General features: G+C 44.0%; 2 protein-coding genes across 2 annotated transcripts; one reads left to right on the top strand and one right to left on the bottom strand.

The window, feature by feature from the left end:
• Positions 1–1,080: 1,080 nt before the first annotated feature.
• clcn4 (chloride channel, voltage-sensitive 4) lies at positions 1,081–13,759 on the bottom strand. Its single transcript, XM_071908395.2, has 12 exons — positions 13,613–13,759; positions 12,173–12,327; positions 10,985–11,084; positions 10,523–10,710; positions 9,554–9,676; positions 8,400–8,606; positions 7,547–7,627; positions 6,082–6,627; positions 4,576–4,762; positions 3,462–3,860; positions 2,576–2,792; positions 1,081–1,488 (listed from the first exon to the last, which is right to left on the bottom strand). Exons 1-12 carry the CDS (start codon positions 13,626–13,628, stop codon positions 1,398–1,400), a joined length of 2,310 nt encoding a protein of 769 aa, XP_071764496.1. The 5' UTR covers positions 13,629–13,759; the 3' UTR covers positions 1,081–1,397.
• Positions 13,760–15,657: 1,898 nt separating this feature from the next.
• LOC139918860 (claudin-24) lies at positions 15,658–16,326 on the top strand. Its single transcript, XM_071908390.1, has one exon. It carries the CDS (start codon positions 15,658–15,660, stop codon positions 16,324–16,326), a length of 669 nt encoding a protein of 222 aa, XP_071764491.1.
• Positions 16,327–17,511: the final 1,185 nt, after the last annotated feature.

A 17,511-nucleotide genomic window follows, 5' to 3' on the forward strand; every position in this document is an offset into this window, starting at 1 on the left:
GGGGGGGGGGGTTGATTTTCCCCAAACCAATCACTAGTGACTGACATATCTGAACCAATCACTAGTGACTGACATATCTGAACCAATCACTAGTGACTGAAGTATCTGGCCGTGTTATTTTCAGTTACACTGATGCTGGGCGTATTTACTAACTTTACCAAAAATGTTGGTCGTTTTTGACCAAAATATTGTATTTCTAAAGATAATATATTGGTTAAGGAATGATTTCAACAAATATTATTCTGCTGAAACGGCAATGAAAAACCATTGCACGAACGGTTCAAACTTTAGTCCCGCCCACAAAGGCGCTGATTGGCCCGATCGTTTTTCCGATGGAGAAATCGCCTTTGAATAGAGCAACACCAGACCCTGAATCGCTCGAGCAAATCTGAAGAGTGGGCGGGTCGCGGTTCAGGAGTCTGGAACCAGGCTACGGATATCGTCGACTTCATCACTAAACCCTGAGGAGAGAAACCCGATCCGGGGTTCCTCCACATTTTCCTAAACAAATCCCCTACTTTTCACAGATCTTCATTTCTTAACCAGATTTGTCTGATCTTTAAGAAGACGAACGCTCACGCTGTTATTCTTCATAACGACAAATATCATAATGTACGAAATGAAAGCGCGATGGTGTCGCCGCAGGGTATCGGGACTGAATGACGATATTTTTCCGTACTTTTCCTGACATAGGCAAAATCCGAACTTTTCAAGAGATGGGAATTATCAAATTAGATTTCTATACTTTTCCAGACCATCCTAAATCCAAGTATGCACTTCCCAGAACTTTGGATTCAAGGTACCTCGGCAAAAAAACATCAGCAAAAATGTCTAAGCCGCAAATACTGCTTACAATTACAGCTGAAAAAGGATTTTGTGTCTCCAGTTTTTCCTCTCAGTATGGTTTTTACAGCTCTTTTTTTTTTCAGCCAGCAGCACTAAACAGATGATTGTGGGAAGCGTGGATCACGGCTACTGCTGTTGCTGTTGCTACTTGTGAAACTGCAGCGCTGCTAAAAACTGAAACAGATGTAACGTCTAGCGCTCGCGGTGAAGAGAAGATACCGGCGGACATGTTTACAGCATGCTCTCTACTTTTTATTCCTCTGAATCATTTAGTCTGAAATGTTAAAACGACGATGAACCGTTGAGCTTTCTTTACCGCTGACCTAAAAAGGGATTCGTCACTCGCTACCTTGAATTCAAAATGTCCCGGTGCAAGTACATTTAAAAAAAAACATCGAACACGGACGCGGTGCTGTCGTCGGCGCTGTAGGGGTGGGGCTCGCCTGTTGGGAGGGGTGTTGGCTTTTCACAGGTTGCAGTACAGTAGCGTCGCACCTACTTCACCTATTTACACAGTCTCAAAGGCCGGGGGTTAAAGCTCGCTCTGCAGACTAGTTAAACATGATGGACTCCGGGTCCTGGTTCATCATCTGAGCCATGTGCCGAAGCACGTCCTTCTTGGTGATGATGCCCAGAAGACGCCTGGTGAGACACGGAGAGAGAGAGAGAGAGAGATGATGAAGTGGTGTGAGGGAGGTCAGAGGTCAGGGATGTGTTAAGAAATGGACTGCCCTACTGGTATGGAATGGTAGCCTAGACCAGTGGTTCTCAACCTGGGGCTCGGGACCGCCTCGTGGGTCACAAGGTAGTTTTGAGGTGATGCGAGATGATTTTTGAGAAAGGAAAAAAACAGATTTCTTCTATACAAATTCATTATTGTGTGTATTTTTTCTGATTTTTCTCTAGATTTAGATCTAAACCTGATAATTAATCAAATGAAACAACCTGAAGAGGGAAAATCATTCTTTGGTTGAACTGTTCACCACCAGCATCGCTTTGTTTTAAGGGGTTTCACAAGCCAAAAAAGGTTGAGAACCACTGACCTACACACAACACAATGCAGTGAACGGGCATTGTGTTGTTCCACCACACGAGCGCGCCAATGTGCTTATGTTCACTAAATACAGTTCTATTCATTCAGGATAAGACATTATTTGAAAAATATATATGTATATATTTTTTTTACATTTGGAATTGGTCCTTTTTAGGCTCAAATCATATTTAGTTGACAGATTATACTGTATGGAACTTTTGTCCATTGGTCAAAAAAAGTGAACAAATTTTGTTACACCAAAATGCTGATAGAAAAAAAGTGTGTTCTTGATAATAAATTAATAGAATAGTTGATTTAAGATTTTTAATTTTTCTACGGTGGTATTTTGGATCGACTGCATTGTAGATCTGAAACAATTGATCATTTTTTAATAATCTGACCCTGTTTGGACTCATTGTTAGCAGCAAGATAGGCTGTTATGTCTTGCTAAAATTTGTTTTTGTGTGTCTTGCTCTTCCTGATGTTTGTCCTATGGTTGATTGTTGATCAGTTAGATCTAGTCCTTTGAGACATGCTGTGATAAAAGCTATATAAATAAACAAACTCAAACTTAAGCAAGAGGCTAGCAACAGAGCTCGCCGTTTCAACCGACAGCTGACTCTGGAGCCAATATTCTCCGTGGGTCCCAAGTACTGCAGGTATGTAAGAGACAAATTACATATAGGCGGCTCTTACCCGCTCCTGGTGACCAGACACTGGCGGAGGCCCAGCTTGCGGAAGATGTCCACCACGGTCTCCATGGGCGTGTGGTCGGTGACGGTGAAGGGGCTGAGGTTCAGGATGCGCCGCAGCTTCAGCGGCTGCGGGTTGCTGGCCGGCAGCTGCGGCGCGTCCTCCGTGAAGTAAACCACCGAGCTGCTCACCACGCCGTCCTGCTTCTGACGGGCTGTCTCTGCGGAGGAGAGGGGAGGGGGGTCAGAGAATTGAAGGAGTAAGAATATATAAAAGTATAAAGAACATACAGGAATTTGTCTTGGTGATGCTGGGTGCATCCGAACAGTTTCACAACACATAACCGCATCTTTTTATCCTTATTTCTTTCCCTGACACTTCTCTCTCTCACTCAGGAATATGTTGCATGTAAATTTATGTATGAGTGATTGTGTGAAGTGACAGTGCTGTATGTTTGTGAGAGAGTGACAGAAAAAGAAAGCGCTAGCAGGGTATCTGCAGGTTTCAGAAAGTCCAATATAAGACTTTTAAACACCTTTTTAATGCAACTTCAAACGGACTTTACTGAGGACAGAAACAGAAACAGAAAGCTGAATCTCTAGGTTGCTCTAATTGTTTTGTGTTTGTTTCTTTTGAGGTGAAATGCTTTTATAAGCCCCTTTGGTTATTTTTATTTCACCTGCACAAATTTGGTATTTCTTTTCTTTCTATTTTCTGAACTAACAAACTGAACTAACCTGTAAAAAAGGGTAGATGTAGTAGATACCCGACCACTGAATCCTGTCTCTCTCTCAGCTTTCTAACTGTCTCAATAAAGTCAAACGGACGTATCCCCCCCTCTCCTTTAATACACTAAACTCACTTAACTGACCTAGCGTAACTAACTTACTGATGGCTAAAGTCAGATCCCTGCGCTGAACGAAGCCGATGAGCCTCTCCGACTCCCGGGACACGACGACGGGGAAGCCGTTATAATCCGTATCTTTGATCAGCGTCTCCACGTCTTCCACGGTGGTCGAGTCCTGGGTGAGGACGGCCAGCGGCGGCTCGCTCCGCCTGGGCCGCATCACGTCGGTGGCCAGGGTGCGGTGGGTGAACTCGTCCCGGACGTCCAGGTAGGGGTAGCCGTTGAGCTGGATGTGCGACTCGTAGATGCCCTCCTTCCCGAAGGCGTCCGCCACCCACTTGCTGGTGACGGCCGCGGCCATCAGGGGGACGATGTACTCCAAGCCGCCGGTCAGCTCGAACATGATGACCACCAGGGAGACGGTCATCCTGGTCACCCCGCCTGGGTGGACACGAGCAGAATCATCAAGGACAGCAAAGGTAGAGGAATGTGTCTTGGTACCATGGGTGCAGGGAAATACTGCCAACTAGTCTAGTAACATAAGCACATACCAGCAGAAACAGCAGGACCTCTCATTCAGAAATAACAGTTTTCTCCCAAAATGAAAAAGCCACCACTGGAAAAAGGTGACAGTCTTACAAAATGATTGATAGCACAAAATGAAAACAAAATATGTCCCATTTTAAAGGATAGCAAGTCACTTCAGTTCTTGGCTGACAAAATGATAACCTTTCTTTTTAAACATTTGGCCGTATTTATATGCATATTTTAGAGATCGTAAATGATGAACTGCAGGAAATGATTTGTTTCCAAAAAGCATATTTAGCACTTTAGTTTTAGTGAACTTGAACTTGAACTAGTGTTATAATCTGCAGTAAAACAAAAAATAGGATCAAAACAGGGATGGACAGGGAACCAAAACCAAAAATCCCAGAACCACCACTGCTACAACTATTTTAGGGGCAATACTGCTTATTATTACAGGGAGAGAATGTACTGAAAATTCAGCTGTATTTTCTTGTACAGAACAATAAACTTGAGAACTTGAGAAACTATTCCAGTTTATCTACTGGTGCTCTAGATCTCCACCCTTGTAGACCCCATGTAAAGAGACGCTGCGCTGCAATACACAGACGTATGGACGGCGTCCGCTCACCCAGACAGGCGGCGGCTCCCACCATGGCGTAGAGTCCGGGCGTGACGCAGTCCGCGCCGGGCCGGCACCAGTTCTTGAAGATGATCCAGTCGTGGTGGTGGTACGCCATCTGCTCCACGGCGATGCCCACGATCCGCCCGGCGATCGCCCCCACCGCCATGCTGGGAATGAACAGGCCGGACGGGATCTGGCACAGCAAGAAATTACCACCGGTCAATTTTGGTCACACCTAGTAAGTTTACCTACTCTATCAGATGCTTTGGCAGCCAACCGACCCGGCTCTATTCTAATACAACATGCAATTTGTCCAGATGAAAGAGTTAGTTTCCTGCCCTGATCAGAGGATTATGCTTTATTATCTGTTTGGAAAGAAGTTTGTTTTGTATCTCATGCTCTAGCAAACCAAAAAAAAAAAACATACAGCATACTGCTACTACCAATAAGCTGCAGTCTGATGCAATTTGGAAGTCAATATTGCAAAGTGCAGGTTGTTTGCCTAAAGAAATGGCTAATTTATCTGCCTTGCCTTCTTTTGAAATTCAGTTAGGGCTGGGTACTGTATCTTATGGATCTGATTCTTTATCAATTCCCTTATCAATTCCTACTGTATATATTTTATTTATTTATTTATTTATTTGTTCCGCTCATGGTAATGCACAGCTCCAGAAAAGAAAAAAAAAGCAATTCACAATCAAAACACAACTCAATTTACACATTCCATGACCGAAAAGGAGCAGGGAGAAGAAAATCTTATTTTGCCTGCCCCTTACTCAAAACATAAATAAACAATAGAAATAGATGGTCTGTCAATTACATTTACTTAACAACCAATACTTACAGTAACATGAGAAATAAAAAAGAATCAAAAGCCATACACTATAATTCACCATCAACTAAGGAAACCCATTACCTGACAACTTCATATAGTCTAATTATTCTTTCTTTATACATTTTCTTGAACTGAAAGATATTTATACAACCCTTTAAATCATTCTGTAGAGAATTCCACAGTTTGACGCCATTTTCAGGGGAAAAAGACTGCATACAGTTTTCGTGAAGTTGACTTTGTTTTATTACTCAAGACAGACATTTCTGTGAAGAGCTATTTTTGTCTCAGTTACTTTTCAAAACAGCTAAGGCACATGGGCCATAATGCCTTACTTTAGAGAACAATATACAGGAACGAGAGAAAAAAATTCAAGTAACTGGAGATCAACATCACAGAACAAAAACAAAATAATTGCCCCCGACTGTATTTACCACACCGAAAGGATCAAAAAGGTACTGAAGAAGCATCCAGCTGTTCAAAATGCTTAATGATCAATAAGAAGTATCGTTTAGTTAGTGCAGTTGCTTATCGATTCCGGTGAAGTAGGCTTAGGTTTGGAACCGGGACTAAATTAGAACCGGTTCTCGATACCCAGCCCTAAATTCAGTATTGCAACTTTCAAAAATGTGATTTTCTAGACGATTCAAATTCTCCCCTCACACCTCTCCCATACTGACCTTCATGCCGAAAGTGAAGATGGTGATGACGATCTTGAAGACGAGGGCGAGGGCGAGCTGCCACAGGGCGTTGTAGACCCCCGGCCCCGCCGGCCGGTCCGGGATGTCGTCCACCGGCCGGCTCATGTTGGGATTGTTGACGTAGTCGCAGAGCTGGGAGGACTCCAGCGCGCCGCAGTCGTTGAAGAGCTCGGAGATGAGCTCGCTGGTGCTGCGGCGGGTGTAGGGGTTGGGGTAGGCCAGGACGGCGGTGATGCCCGTCACGGCGATGACCTCCAGGACCGGGTACTTCCCCAGCTGGGTGGTCTTCCTCCGCCGGCACCAGGCGATGTTGGCCCGGATGAAGAGGGTCCCCCAGAGGCCGCCGAACACCCCCAGCAGGATGAAGGGCACCAGCTCGGCCATGTACCAGGGCGTGTGGTACTCCACGTAAAACAGCACCAGGCGGCTGTTGCCGAACGGGTTGATGGAGCGCAGGGTGAAGGCGGCCACCAGGGCGGCGAAGAACGAACGCCACAGAGTCTTCAGGGGGAAATAGTAACTGACCTGCAAGAGAGGAGAGGGGGGGGTCAGTGTTAGAAGAGAGAAAATCAAGCTAGTGAAAGAAGAAAAGCAAGAAAGAGAAAAGCTGAAAAAGAACAAACGCAGCAGGATCTAAAGGCGGACATGACAGTTCACCTGGAGGGAGGGAGGAGGAAAAAGGAAAAGATGGGGAAAAGGCTGTTAGAGGAAGTCTCCTGGGTCTTCAGCTCACTGAGAGGGAGGAAGAACGAGAGAATGAAGGAACAAGAGATCTTCAAAGCGAAGGAGTCACTTTACTAGAGAGAGAGAGAGAGAGAGAGAGAGAGAGAGAGAGAGAGAGAGAGAGAGAGAGAGAGATGAAGTGGTATGAGGGAGGTCGGAGGTCAGGGATGTGTTAAGAAATGGACTGCCCTACTGGTATGAAATGGTAGCCTAGACCAGTGGTTCTCAACCTGGGGCTCGGGACCGCCTCGTGGGTCACAAGGTAGTTTTGAGGTGATGCGAGATGATTTATGAGAAAGGAAAAAAACAGATTTCTTCTATACAAATTTATTATCGTGTCTAGTTTTTCTGATTTTTCTCTAGATTTAGATTTTTCTGAATACTGAATCGTTTAAACCGTCTGATAATTAATCAAATGAAACAACCTGAAGAGGGAAAATCATTCTTTGGTTGAACTGAGAGAGAGAGAGAGGAGGGCAGAAGAGAGAGGAAAGCAGGAATCACTACACAGGGTTTTCAAAGGGAAGTCACGGCTCATCTAAAGAGAGAGGAAGAGGAGGAAGATAGTTTGATGAAGAAAAGGCAAGGAGTCTTCAGAGGGAAGGAGCAACAAACCTAGAAAGAGAGGAAAAGGATCAAAAGGAACCATTCTGTAGTTAGTTGAGTAGTTTAGTAGAGTGCAGCTTTTACTTTCTACTCTACTGTATTCGGGGTCTCCTACCTCTTCCAGACTGAACAGAACTCCTCCAATAGGCGCTCCAAAGGCCACCGACACCCCCGCCGCTGCTGCAGCCGATAACACCTGCAGGACACAGAGAAATGAATATTGATAAAGGTAATACTTTATTGATCCCCATTGAGAAATTGTCTTTTCTTGTTTCTTCTTGATGTAGGCCAAAAGTGGCTTGGCAAGAAGACACTCTACAGCTTCAGATAAATCTTCACAATAATAAATAAAATGACACTGGAGTCTACAGCTACCAATACTGTTATCAGCACATCCCTACTCTTTGATCATAGTTCTTTTTATAAGCACTTTAGTTTTTTTTCTGTGTTACATTTTCGATTTTTCTCAGGGTTTCTGCAGGTTGCATAAAGCCAAATTTAAGACTTTTAAAGGCCTTTTTACTGCTGCCTGTAATTGAATTTGAGACCAATAAAAAAAAAAAAGTAAAGTGAAGAAACAAAGCTGGGAAAAGCAGCCTATTACTGATTGAACACAGCTAATGAAAGTCCTTCAACTGTACATGGGTAAGATAAGAAAAAGGACAATAGGAAATGAATAGTAAAGGGACATGAAGTCCAACTGTTAAGTAAATCAGACAGGATGTATATTGTACTAGTAACTCTGTTCTGTATTAATCTGAGAGTGGACATGCAGCACAAAGAAACCTGTGATTGCTTGGTGAAAAAATAAGCCCTCTAATAACTGTATTTAAGACATTTGACTAATTTTTAAGACTTTTAAAAAGCCAGCAGATACCCTGTTTCTTCTTGTTCTGGTGTTTTATCACTTGTGTTTTTCACCGCCGAGCTGAACAGCGCTAACAGTGACAGCTTGTTTTGCGGCGTACCTCCCGCCGCTTGCCCTCGTTCTTGCTGTACTTGGAGAAGAGGCTGCAGAAGAGGTTTCCGCAGCAGCAGGCCACGTGGACCAGAGGCCCCTCCTTCCCCAGGCTGAGGCCCGACGACACGGCCAGGACCAGGGTGACCGTCTTGATCAGCAGGGTCCACTTCCCCAGGTAGCCCCGGATGATGAAGCCGCTCAGGATCGTCTTGATCTGCACAGTGCCAGCGTCGGTTTAGAAGGGGGCAGTGAGTACGGGTTTTACTGTCCCATAGCACAAAATGCTAATATAGCTGCAGCTGTTAATCAACACCGATGATTTATCGATTACTTGGCCGGCTGCTGACATTTCTGGCTTTCAAAACTCACTTTCTGGCCCGTAGTCTGTGTTGGAACAAACACTCCCCACCCACTGGAATTTCAAAACTCTCATACATGTTGTCCTCAAGCCAAAGAAACAACTCACAAAGCAGTTTAATTACTCCAGTATTTAGCAGGGTGATATATTACCTCTTCACTAGACGTTTCTGCTGGATCTCTGCTCTAATTTGCTAGGTTATTCCTCTCTATTGAGAAAATATGACTTTATTATTTGTGTCAGCTGCAGTCCCACTACAAGCTGAGCCAAAACCCTGCTGATGCTGTTGCAATTCCTACTGGTCGCAGATAGAGGGCGATAACAGTCACAGATAACTTATTTAACTCCCTGAAATCTCATCATTCCCAAAGCACAATTGTTGATATTTGTAGATATACCACCAGACATGAAATACATGCAAACAACACAAATCAAACCCAGTGTAGATAACAGTCAAGATGGCACAAAGCATGACCAACCTACATCTACTGTATAGGTCTATGTGTTTGTGCACAGTTTCCACTTTAAAGTCTGAAAAATACTTCTTCAGAAAATGTTTTTTAGACATTGCAGATTTATTGTTAATTTATTGTTATGACACTTTGAATAACGGCCAGAGATATTGACATTGTGTGTGTCAATATCTTATGATTTTATGATTTTTGTGTTGCCATTCTTTAAAGAATTGAATAGTGATCATTTTCCTTATTTCACCATACTAAAATACACACATACACTCCATCTGACCTGCATGGGAGCCTGTGGAGTGTTATTATTATGATATTAATGAAACAAGCGCTCACCTCCGGGATCCCCGAGCCGCAGGCGTACGGAGCGAACACGCGCACCAAGGATACGGCCAGGAAGGAAAACAACAGAGCCCAGAGAACATACAGGAAGTAGTTCAACACGTACGCTCCAGCTCCCTGCCGAAAAATAATAAATCATGAATGTATGACAGGAGCAGCTCCTCATGCGGCCTGCTGTGGGGTGCCAAGAGCTATGAGAACTACGGTACTGGGGCATTTTCTCATTTGTTTAAACTGATTTATGCAGCGTTTCCTATTAGCAGCGCTGCTAGAGAACATGTGAAATTAAAATGATCATCTAAAACTAAAATTATTGTAGTCTAATTCAAATGTTTTAGAAGTAATGATTAAAAATGATTATTATTATGATTAAAAACATTTTTAGCACTAAAACCTCAACTTGAAACGTAACTTAAGACCCAAACAGCGACAGATATGGGACAGAATTAAATTTAGGCCCCACAGCTGCCTAAATTTACAGAAAGAAATGCTGTTTTCATCATTACTGGATCTCAGTTCTCCAGAAAATATGCACTTATGCACTGCCTATGAAACTTGATCTTTATTCTCTTTTTATGCATTTTAATTCTTTATTTGTTCTCTCTTCTTATACACTTTTAGTCTTTTCATTTGTTTATTAATCTTATCCTGTATTCTTATCTAATATCTTATATACCTTGTGCAAAGCAATTTGAATTGCCTTTGTATATAGAGCTATAGACTATAGATGTATATAGTACTATAGAAATAAACTTGCCTTGCCTTTAGATGTATCATTTATCATTGTAATGAGTGAATGCATTACTCAGAAGAGAGAACCAGTCTTGCTAAAAATAAAAAGCATATAGGCCGATATATCAATTATCATAAATTCTCCCAGCTATCGGTATCGTCTCATATGGGTCGGGCCCTAATGGATAAGTGTGCCGTCCTGAATCAGTTTAGATGAGATGCGGGCCTGACCTCGGCGTGTCCGGTCATGAGCTCCGCCCACTTCTGCCACTGCGGACACTTGTCCCGGTCGTCGAACGTGGTCTCGTTGGAGGTCCAGCAGCACTGCTCGTGGCTGTACCAGAAGGCCGACAGACACACGCCCTCCTTCAGGTCCGTCATCCAGTCCACCGCCAGGTCGATCACTCCGGCCAGCGTACCTGAGGAGGGCAGAGCCAGACTGGTAACCGCCGACACTTCTCCTTAGGTACGGTTAGCTTCCATTTGTCCCTCTAGGCCTCCGTAGTGCAGAGGCTTTGCTGTGTGTTATTTACAAATGTGTTGCGGTTTCTGTCGCCCTCTAGTGGTCGGAAAATCACTTAGTGTAGCTTTAAGGAAATCGCACAGTCGGACTATGATCGATGTATTAGTGTGCATGTAAACACGCTCATTATCAGACAGTGTGTGTGTGTGTGTGTGTGTGTGTGTGCCTACCTGAGAGGAGTCCGATGAGCAGCATCACCACCCATCCTGACCAGGCGTCCAGCAGGCTCTTAATCAGCTCCCAGATGGACTCTTTACTCTTACTGGTGATCTGGGGGAAACAACCAGGACAACTGATTTAGGTGTTCTCAGATTTGTAGAGTTAGCAGAAAACTAGTGTGCTGGAATTATTGGTACCATGGTGTTTTCATTTGTGCAAGCAGAAACAGTTTGTGCAGCCCTTGACACTTTGCAGTTTGCTGATGGTCTTATCCAGAGTAACTTCCATTCCTAGATCACCAACATCACAAGGAACCAATCTCCTTGGAACCAACAGTGAGGAAGTCAAGGGTCACAGGTCACAGATAAACAAAAGCTACACATTTTTATGTGCTGCATCATACTTTAAAATGCAGTTATATGAGATTTTTTCTGTTTGAGATCTAAAAATATACCTATCTATACCTTCAAAGTGAAAGGAAAATTGTAGTAAAAATGTAGTGTGAAAAATGTAGTATGCAAAAGTATGCACACTTGTTTCCTCTTGGGCTTAGTGGTGCCAATATCTGTGTCAACATTTTGTATAATATGTTACTCAGACTTCATATTTTGGTTGCGTTTATGAATTCTGAACAAAGTGACCCATTCAAAATCATCGTAATTCATCATTTTTGCCAACAAAGTTGATATCAGGTTTACTCAATAGACCTCAGTGGAATTTTTAGGGGGTTTGAAAGACGATTAAGAAAACATTTGCGTAGGACAAAATGTGAGGTTTACTTTGGGCTGGAATTGGAGTCCAATTCCTGATGTTTCAACGAAAAATCATCCTCACACTACTATTGTTTATCAGAAAATACACAATTTTTAACTGAGCAAGCATCCTCTATTTCAGCTTCACATCCTCACAGTTACACATGTGCCTGGCAGCTACAGTCTTTTACTCTTAGGCTACTGAAGCAGCTCTACTGAAGCTCTACTGAAGCAGCTGGGATGAAGTGCCTTGGTGTTTCTCATTCACTTTCCCCACCCAAATCTTCCCACCAGTCCAGCGATTCAAACTGGTGAAACAACCCCGCTCCTCTTACCTCTCAGCCACCACCAGCCTATCGCCCTCCATAGTGAGATACGAGTAAATTAAACATCACTGTGCGCTGTTTCATGAAGCAGAAATGTGATAAAGCGTGAGTTTGTCCCGACCTTGCGGTGGCGGTCTGTGTCTCTGGACTTCTCCCTCAGCCAGTCGATGGTGTGGAAGTCTTCATAGGTGCCGACGTCAGGGAACGGCTCGTCCAGGAAGTCCATGAGGTTTCCAGCTCCGTTCATCTCCTCTGTGGGCGTGGCACTGCTGACACCTGGAGGACAGGAGCACCACATTAAACTTCAGTATGTCACTGTCAAACTAATTGTGTCTTCACCGCATTTTGGGCCGCTAGAGGCTGACAGGCTTCTGAGCGATGGTCTTGTTCCTTTATAGTAGTTACACCAATGTCTCCAAATTAATGTGCCAATGATTTTTTGATATTACAAGAATCTTTAATTGAAAACCTATTGCAAAGCCACACTATACTAATTCACTAATTTCCCAAATGCAAAAGGTTGCTATTTTTGATGAGAAGGGTCTAAATATTAGTGTATCATTTTGTCCCCTGCCCACATTTTTCTGGAGCATTTCCTAAACTAAATCTAAAAAGAAATAAAGTAGAAAAGGACTGTAACACAATACATTTTGCAATTGAGCCAAAAAAAAGAGAAAGCAATATGATTTATTTTTTTTATATATCAGGGTGGAAAGGCTTAGACTAGACTAACACTATCTTCTGAATTAAAATACAAATCTAAATCTGTCATCCAGGGTGACAGTTTCTCTCAGCAGGCTGTCCCATGCTGTCATGTCAAAGCTAAGGAAAACACTGGGAACCTAACACATTGTACACAGGTGCATTATGCACAACATGCATATTGTTCCCAGTGGTTAGCAGAGTTGTCATAGGACTAAATTAAATTATTCCTGGGCATTTAACTCTGCTGCATCCTAATATCTTCTGCAGACATAAATCAAATCTGTCAACATAGGATGCCTTTTAAGTTCTTGTCAGGACAGGATCACAAATGAGCAAAGTAGGTTATACAAAGTTAAACTCTATTAGAAAACATTATAAAGCGTATTAATTTTAATCTGACGTCTAAAACACAGGAATAGCTGAGCAGGACGTGAAAATGAAAACAACTAGACCTGCGCTGATTTCTCACTGGAAAAACAGCACGTCAAGGAAACCACAACATTTTCAAGATGTCTAAAACTAAATTAAAGACCTAAAATGAACCTTTAAGGCCTTGAGTTTAGCTAATAAGACATTTGCACAGGACCTACAGATCCCCTGTTTTCATTTGGTGCAGTGGTCTGCCGTTCACTCGGTTGTGCTGTGTAACGTTTCATTCACAACAATGCAGTAACAAACCAATAAACAGATGGTTATAGCGTTTAATACTGCAGCTGTAGCCATATAACTGAACGGCAACAGCAATTACACCTGTTATGGCATGCTAGCATCTTGTCATGACAGAGTAACATTAGCGTTATAGCTCCTATGTAGCATCTCCCCTAGCTAGCTTTGCACGATAAATTCAGTCTTTTACCTTCGCCGGCCTCCATTTTCCAGGAAGTCCTGAAAACGATGGTTGACAAATATTTCTTTTAAAGTAATAAATTATTTAATCTCGACTTGTGCTGTCATTTTAGCTCCTATTTAGACAGAAATGCATCTTGTGTCCTGATATGCACATATAAATAAATAAGAGACGGCGTCAGAGATTTCTTCTTTCCCACAATGCACTTGTTCAAACTGTCATCTAGCTACGTGCCCACGTTGTACCAGAGCCGATCAAAGATCGTCTATTTCAATTATGAATCACCTTTTGTAACCCTGAGAAACTATAATCAAAGAGTAGAGGTGGGCCGACACACAATTGAGTGCATAAAAAATAATTAATATATTGCTATTTGTTGTTCTAGAGAATAATCATCAGCTAGCGTTAGTTGCTAGTAGTTGCATGGTAACACTGATATTAGTTGCTTTGCTAAATGAGCCTGCTGGCTAGTTAGCTAGCTAACAGTTTGTTCAGGTTAACTGAGCTGACTCTTCTCAAGCTACAACTCAGAGTGTTTTGGAGTAGAGACTAGGGCTAAAGACAAGACAGTTTACTGTGTCACAGTAACCAAATCCACCTCATCACACTATTCACCTTCACCGAGAACACCTCACTGACCAACACCCACACCTCAACAAGCTTTTTCAGGTATGTTTATTTTTCTTGGCCTGTTAATATAGATATTGGCGCACAGCCAATTCTCCACTTGACCTCCATGATGGCGCCTGATGTGGTTGCAAGGAGATTTGCGAAGCAACTGCAAACCAGAAACTCATAGAGAGCAGGAGGGGCATAAATAGGGGCAGAGTTAGAGCTCTCTACCTTTTCCTCTTCTCTGCTTGTAGTAATGCTGTGCAGCAAAGTGTCAAAGTGAACTCACATTAGTAAAACAACAATAAATGGAACAGTGTCACTGCAAGTGGCTGATACACATGCTGGAGTCATGCAGGCGTCGGTCATGAAACTGTATTATTTTAAGAGCAATTCTGTATGCTATGCAAACGTTTTGGGGCATGTGAGGACATCTTGTGGTTAGAAAGATGAACGAAAACCACAACATTAACTCATGTCTCTTGGTGACTGGTTTACATTCCTCAGATTTGTTCCTGCCATCCCACAGAAGTCCTGAATCACTGAATCATCCAAGCAGTTGTTGGCTCACTGAGCAGATGCAATCAGGTTAATTTATGACAGCAGCACACAGGTTTTTGATATATTGAGAGGGAGTGGTGTGTAATGAAGAGACCACAGTCGTCTGGGGTCAAGGTGGTTTTGCCAAGTCAAGGCAAGTACCAACTCTTGGTGCTGCGTCTTTGGTTGAGATGGAAACCAAATAATTTAACAAACATGCTTTTTCCTGTTTTCACAAACCTAATCATCTTTACAGAGCCAAAAAGGACATTTAGTGCATGTAAAACCGACCCGTCTCATCTATTTTTATTCAGCTTGCCTGGCAACACTGCATGGGGGCTCAGAGTGAAAGACGGAGACAAAGCAGGGAAGCAGAGGGAGCGATGCCATTAACTTCAAACGCCTTTCAGTGTGTGGGCGCTGTAAAAGAAGTCCCCACATTGATAACATCCTGTCTGCATTCGGACAACATCCTGTGTGTACCTCTCTGTTTACTAGACACAGAGCTGAATGATGCTGTTGTTTTCTGCGCCGGCCCCCTTCACTTTCTCCCTCCGACCAGTGGCCGAGCAGCGGGGCCGAGGGAGGGGAGGGGAGGGGAGGGGAGGGGAGGGCCGGGCCGAAGCTTGGCACAGCACAGCTCTCCCCTCAGCTGGAGATGATACGACTTGCGTGTGTGTGCGTGTGTGTGCGTGAGTGTGTGTGTGTTTTGAGCGAGAGCCGATCTCTCAAGGGGGTTTCTTCCAAATCCACGCTGGAGCTGCCAGAGCTGACAGGATATTCCTCGGGAGGAATCATGCCCCGGTCGAGGTGAAGCCCTCCCCTCCCCTCCCCTCCGGACGGCGAGCGAGGCAGAGGGAGAAAGAGAGGCGAAAGAAGACGGAGAGAGGAAGGAGGAGAAGATGGACCCAAGCGTTTGCGCTCTGGAGCTGCTGGGGGTCTTCTTCTCCACGGGGGCCTGGCTCTGCTCCCTGGCCACCACCCTGATGTCCACCTGGCTCACGCTCTCCACCGACCTGCTGCCCACCGAGAGCTACGAGCTGGGGCTGTGGGAGACCTGCGTGGTGCAGGACCTCGGGGCGCTGGAGTGCCGACCCTACGACAGCCTGCTGGGCCTGCCGCCGGACATCAAGCTGGCCCGGATCCTCATGTGCCTGACGGTGGCCACGGGGCTCCTGGGGCTGCTGCTGGCCATCCCCGGCATGTACGTGGTGAACAGCTGCGACAGCCGGCTGGAGGACCTCAAGTTCAAGAGGGTGATGAAGATGATCGGGGGGACGCTGTGCCTCGCCGCCGGCGTCATGGGCCTCATCCCCGTGTCGTACATCGCCCACCTCACGGTCGTGCGCTTCTTCGACGAGACGGTGCCGGCGGTGGTGCCGCGCTGGGAGTTCGGGGACGCTCTGTTCTGCGGCTGGACGGCGGGGTTCCTGCACCTGGTGGCCGGCGCCCTGCTGCTCACGTCTTCTCTGTGTCTGCAGGAGGAAAACTGTAACATCCCCGTCCCCATCCCTCTGGTGCGGGTGCACTCGGCGCACGCCTGTCACAGGACCAGATCCGAGTACGTTTGAGACAGTTATGACCTGCGTTTCTTCTGTCCAAATCCCAGAACCCCCCCCCCCTCCCAAAAAAAATGCAATATATCCAATTATTTTACAATGTCTGCTTCAGGACAAACACACTTCTTTTAATGAAACGCAATTCATTTTTTGGAGTTTCGACACTTCATCGTTTTTTTGGGGTGTTTCGACAAACGTCCCCAAATGTCAGGCGGTGCAACCAATCCGAACATCCGTGAAGAGAACAAACCTGCAATAAAAAGGTTCATTTTCTCCATATAATCCTTAATCAAATCGTTATGTGCATTTTAGAGTCTACAGTGATTCACGTTTTTAGGGTTTCAGTGGTGGTGAATTCAGTTTATGTGCATTAGGGTTAGGGTTAGGGTTTTTATACAGTTGCACCGCTTGACATTTTCTGGGTAGTAAGATCCGAAATCTTGTTAAAAAATGAATTGGTTCCATTTTAAAAGCTATAAAACAAAACATGTATGTACAGAATACATTCTATTGGGCTTCAGATTGCATTTTGAATCCATTTTGCCTTTGTTCAATTCGTTTTTTCTCGTTTGAAAACCTTATTTGTCGTCTCTCAAAGGTCACTCTTGCCTTAAAGCTTTCAGCATGCTTATCTAATAGCGTCACACAAGTATGCAGTGTAATTCCATCCTCTTATTTTTCAATCATTCAGATATTTTGGTGTTAAAATCCCCAAGAAATCCTCCTCTTTTTTTGGTGCCAAAGAGACAATACACGGATGGGAGCAAAACTGATATTCACACGCTGCCATGCTGCTGTTGCCCGTGTTTTTTCGTACTGTATCGTGTGGTGAGATGGTGTGCAATAATTTTCTGACAATTTGACGACAGAGAAACAAAACCTTCATCTATTCTTACAGTGAATGTCACAGAATTTCCTCTAGCAATACAGTTTAAAGGCTGCTGTCAAGAAAAAACACACTGCAGTTTTTTATTTTTCTTACTTGAACTGATATTTTCTGTGGTTTTTTTTATGGGTTAGAGTGAGTTTCATGACCCCTAGAAACCTGTTAAAACCCCACTGTATCATTTCAAAAAAAATGCATGGATGTCCAGTAGAAAATAAGCATTCTTTTCTCCATTCCTGATAAATGTACTTTTTACAGATCTGTGGTTTTTCGTCCGACAACGGCTTTATTTTCTGCTGCACCGATCATCA

Source organism: Centroberyx gerrardi, chromosome 21 (assembly GCF_048128805.1).
Source record: "Centroberyx gerrardi isolate f3 chromosome 21, fCenGer3.hap1.cur.20231027, whole genome shotgun sequence".
NCBI classification, from domain to species: domain Eukaryota; kingdom Metazoa; phylum Chordata; class Actinopteri; order Beryciformes; family Berycidae; genus Centroberyx; species Centroberyx gerrardi.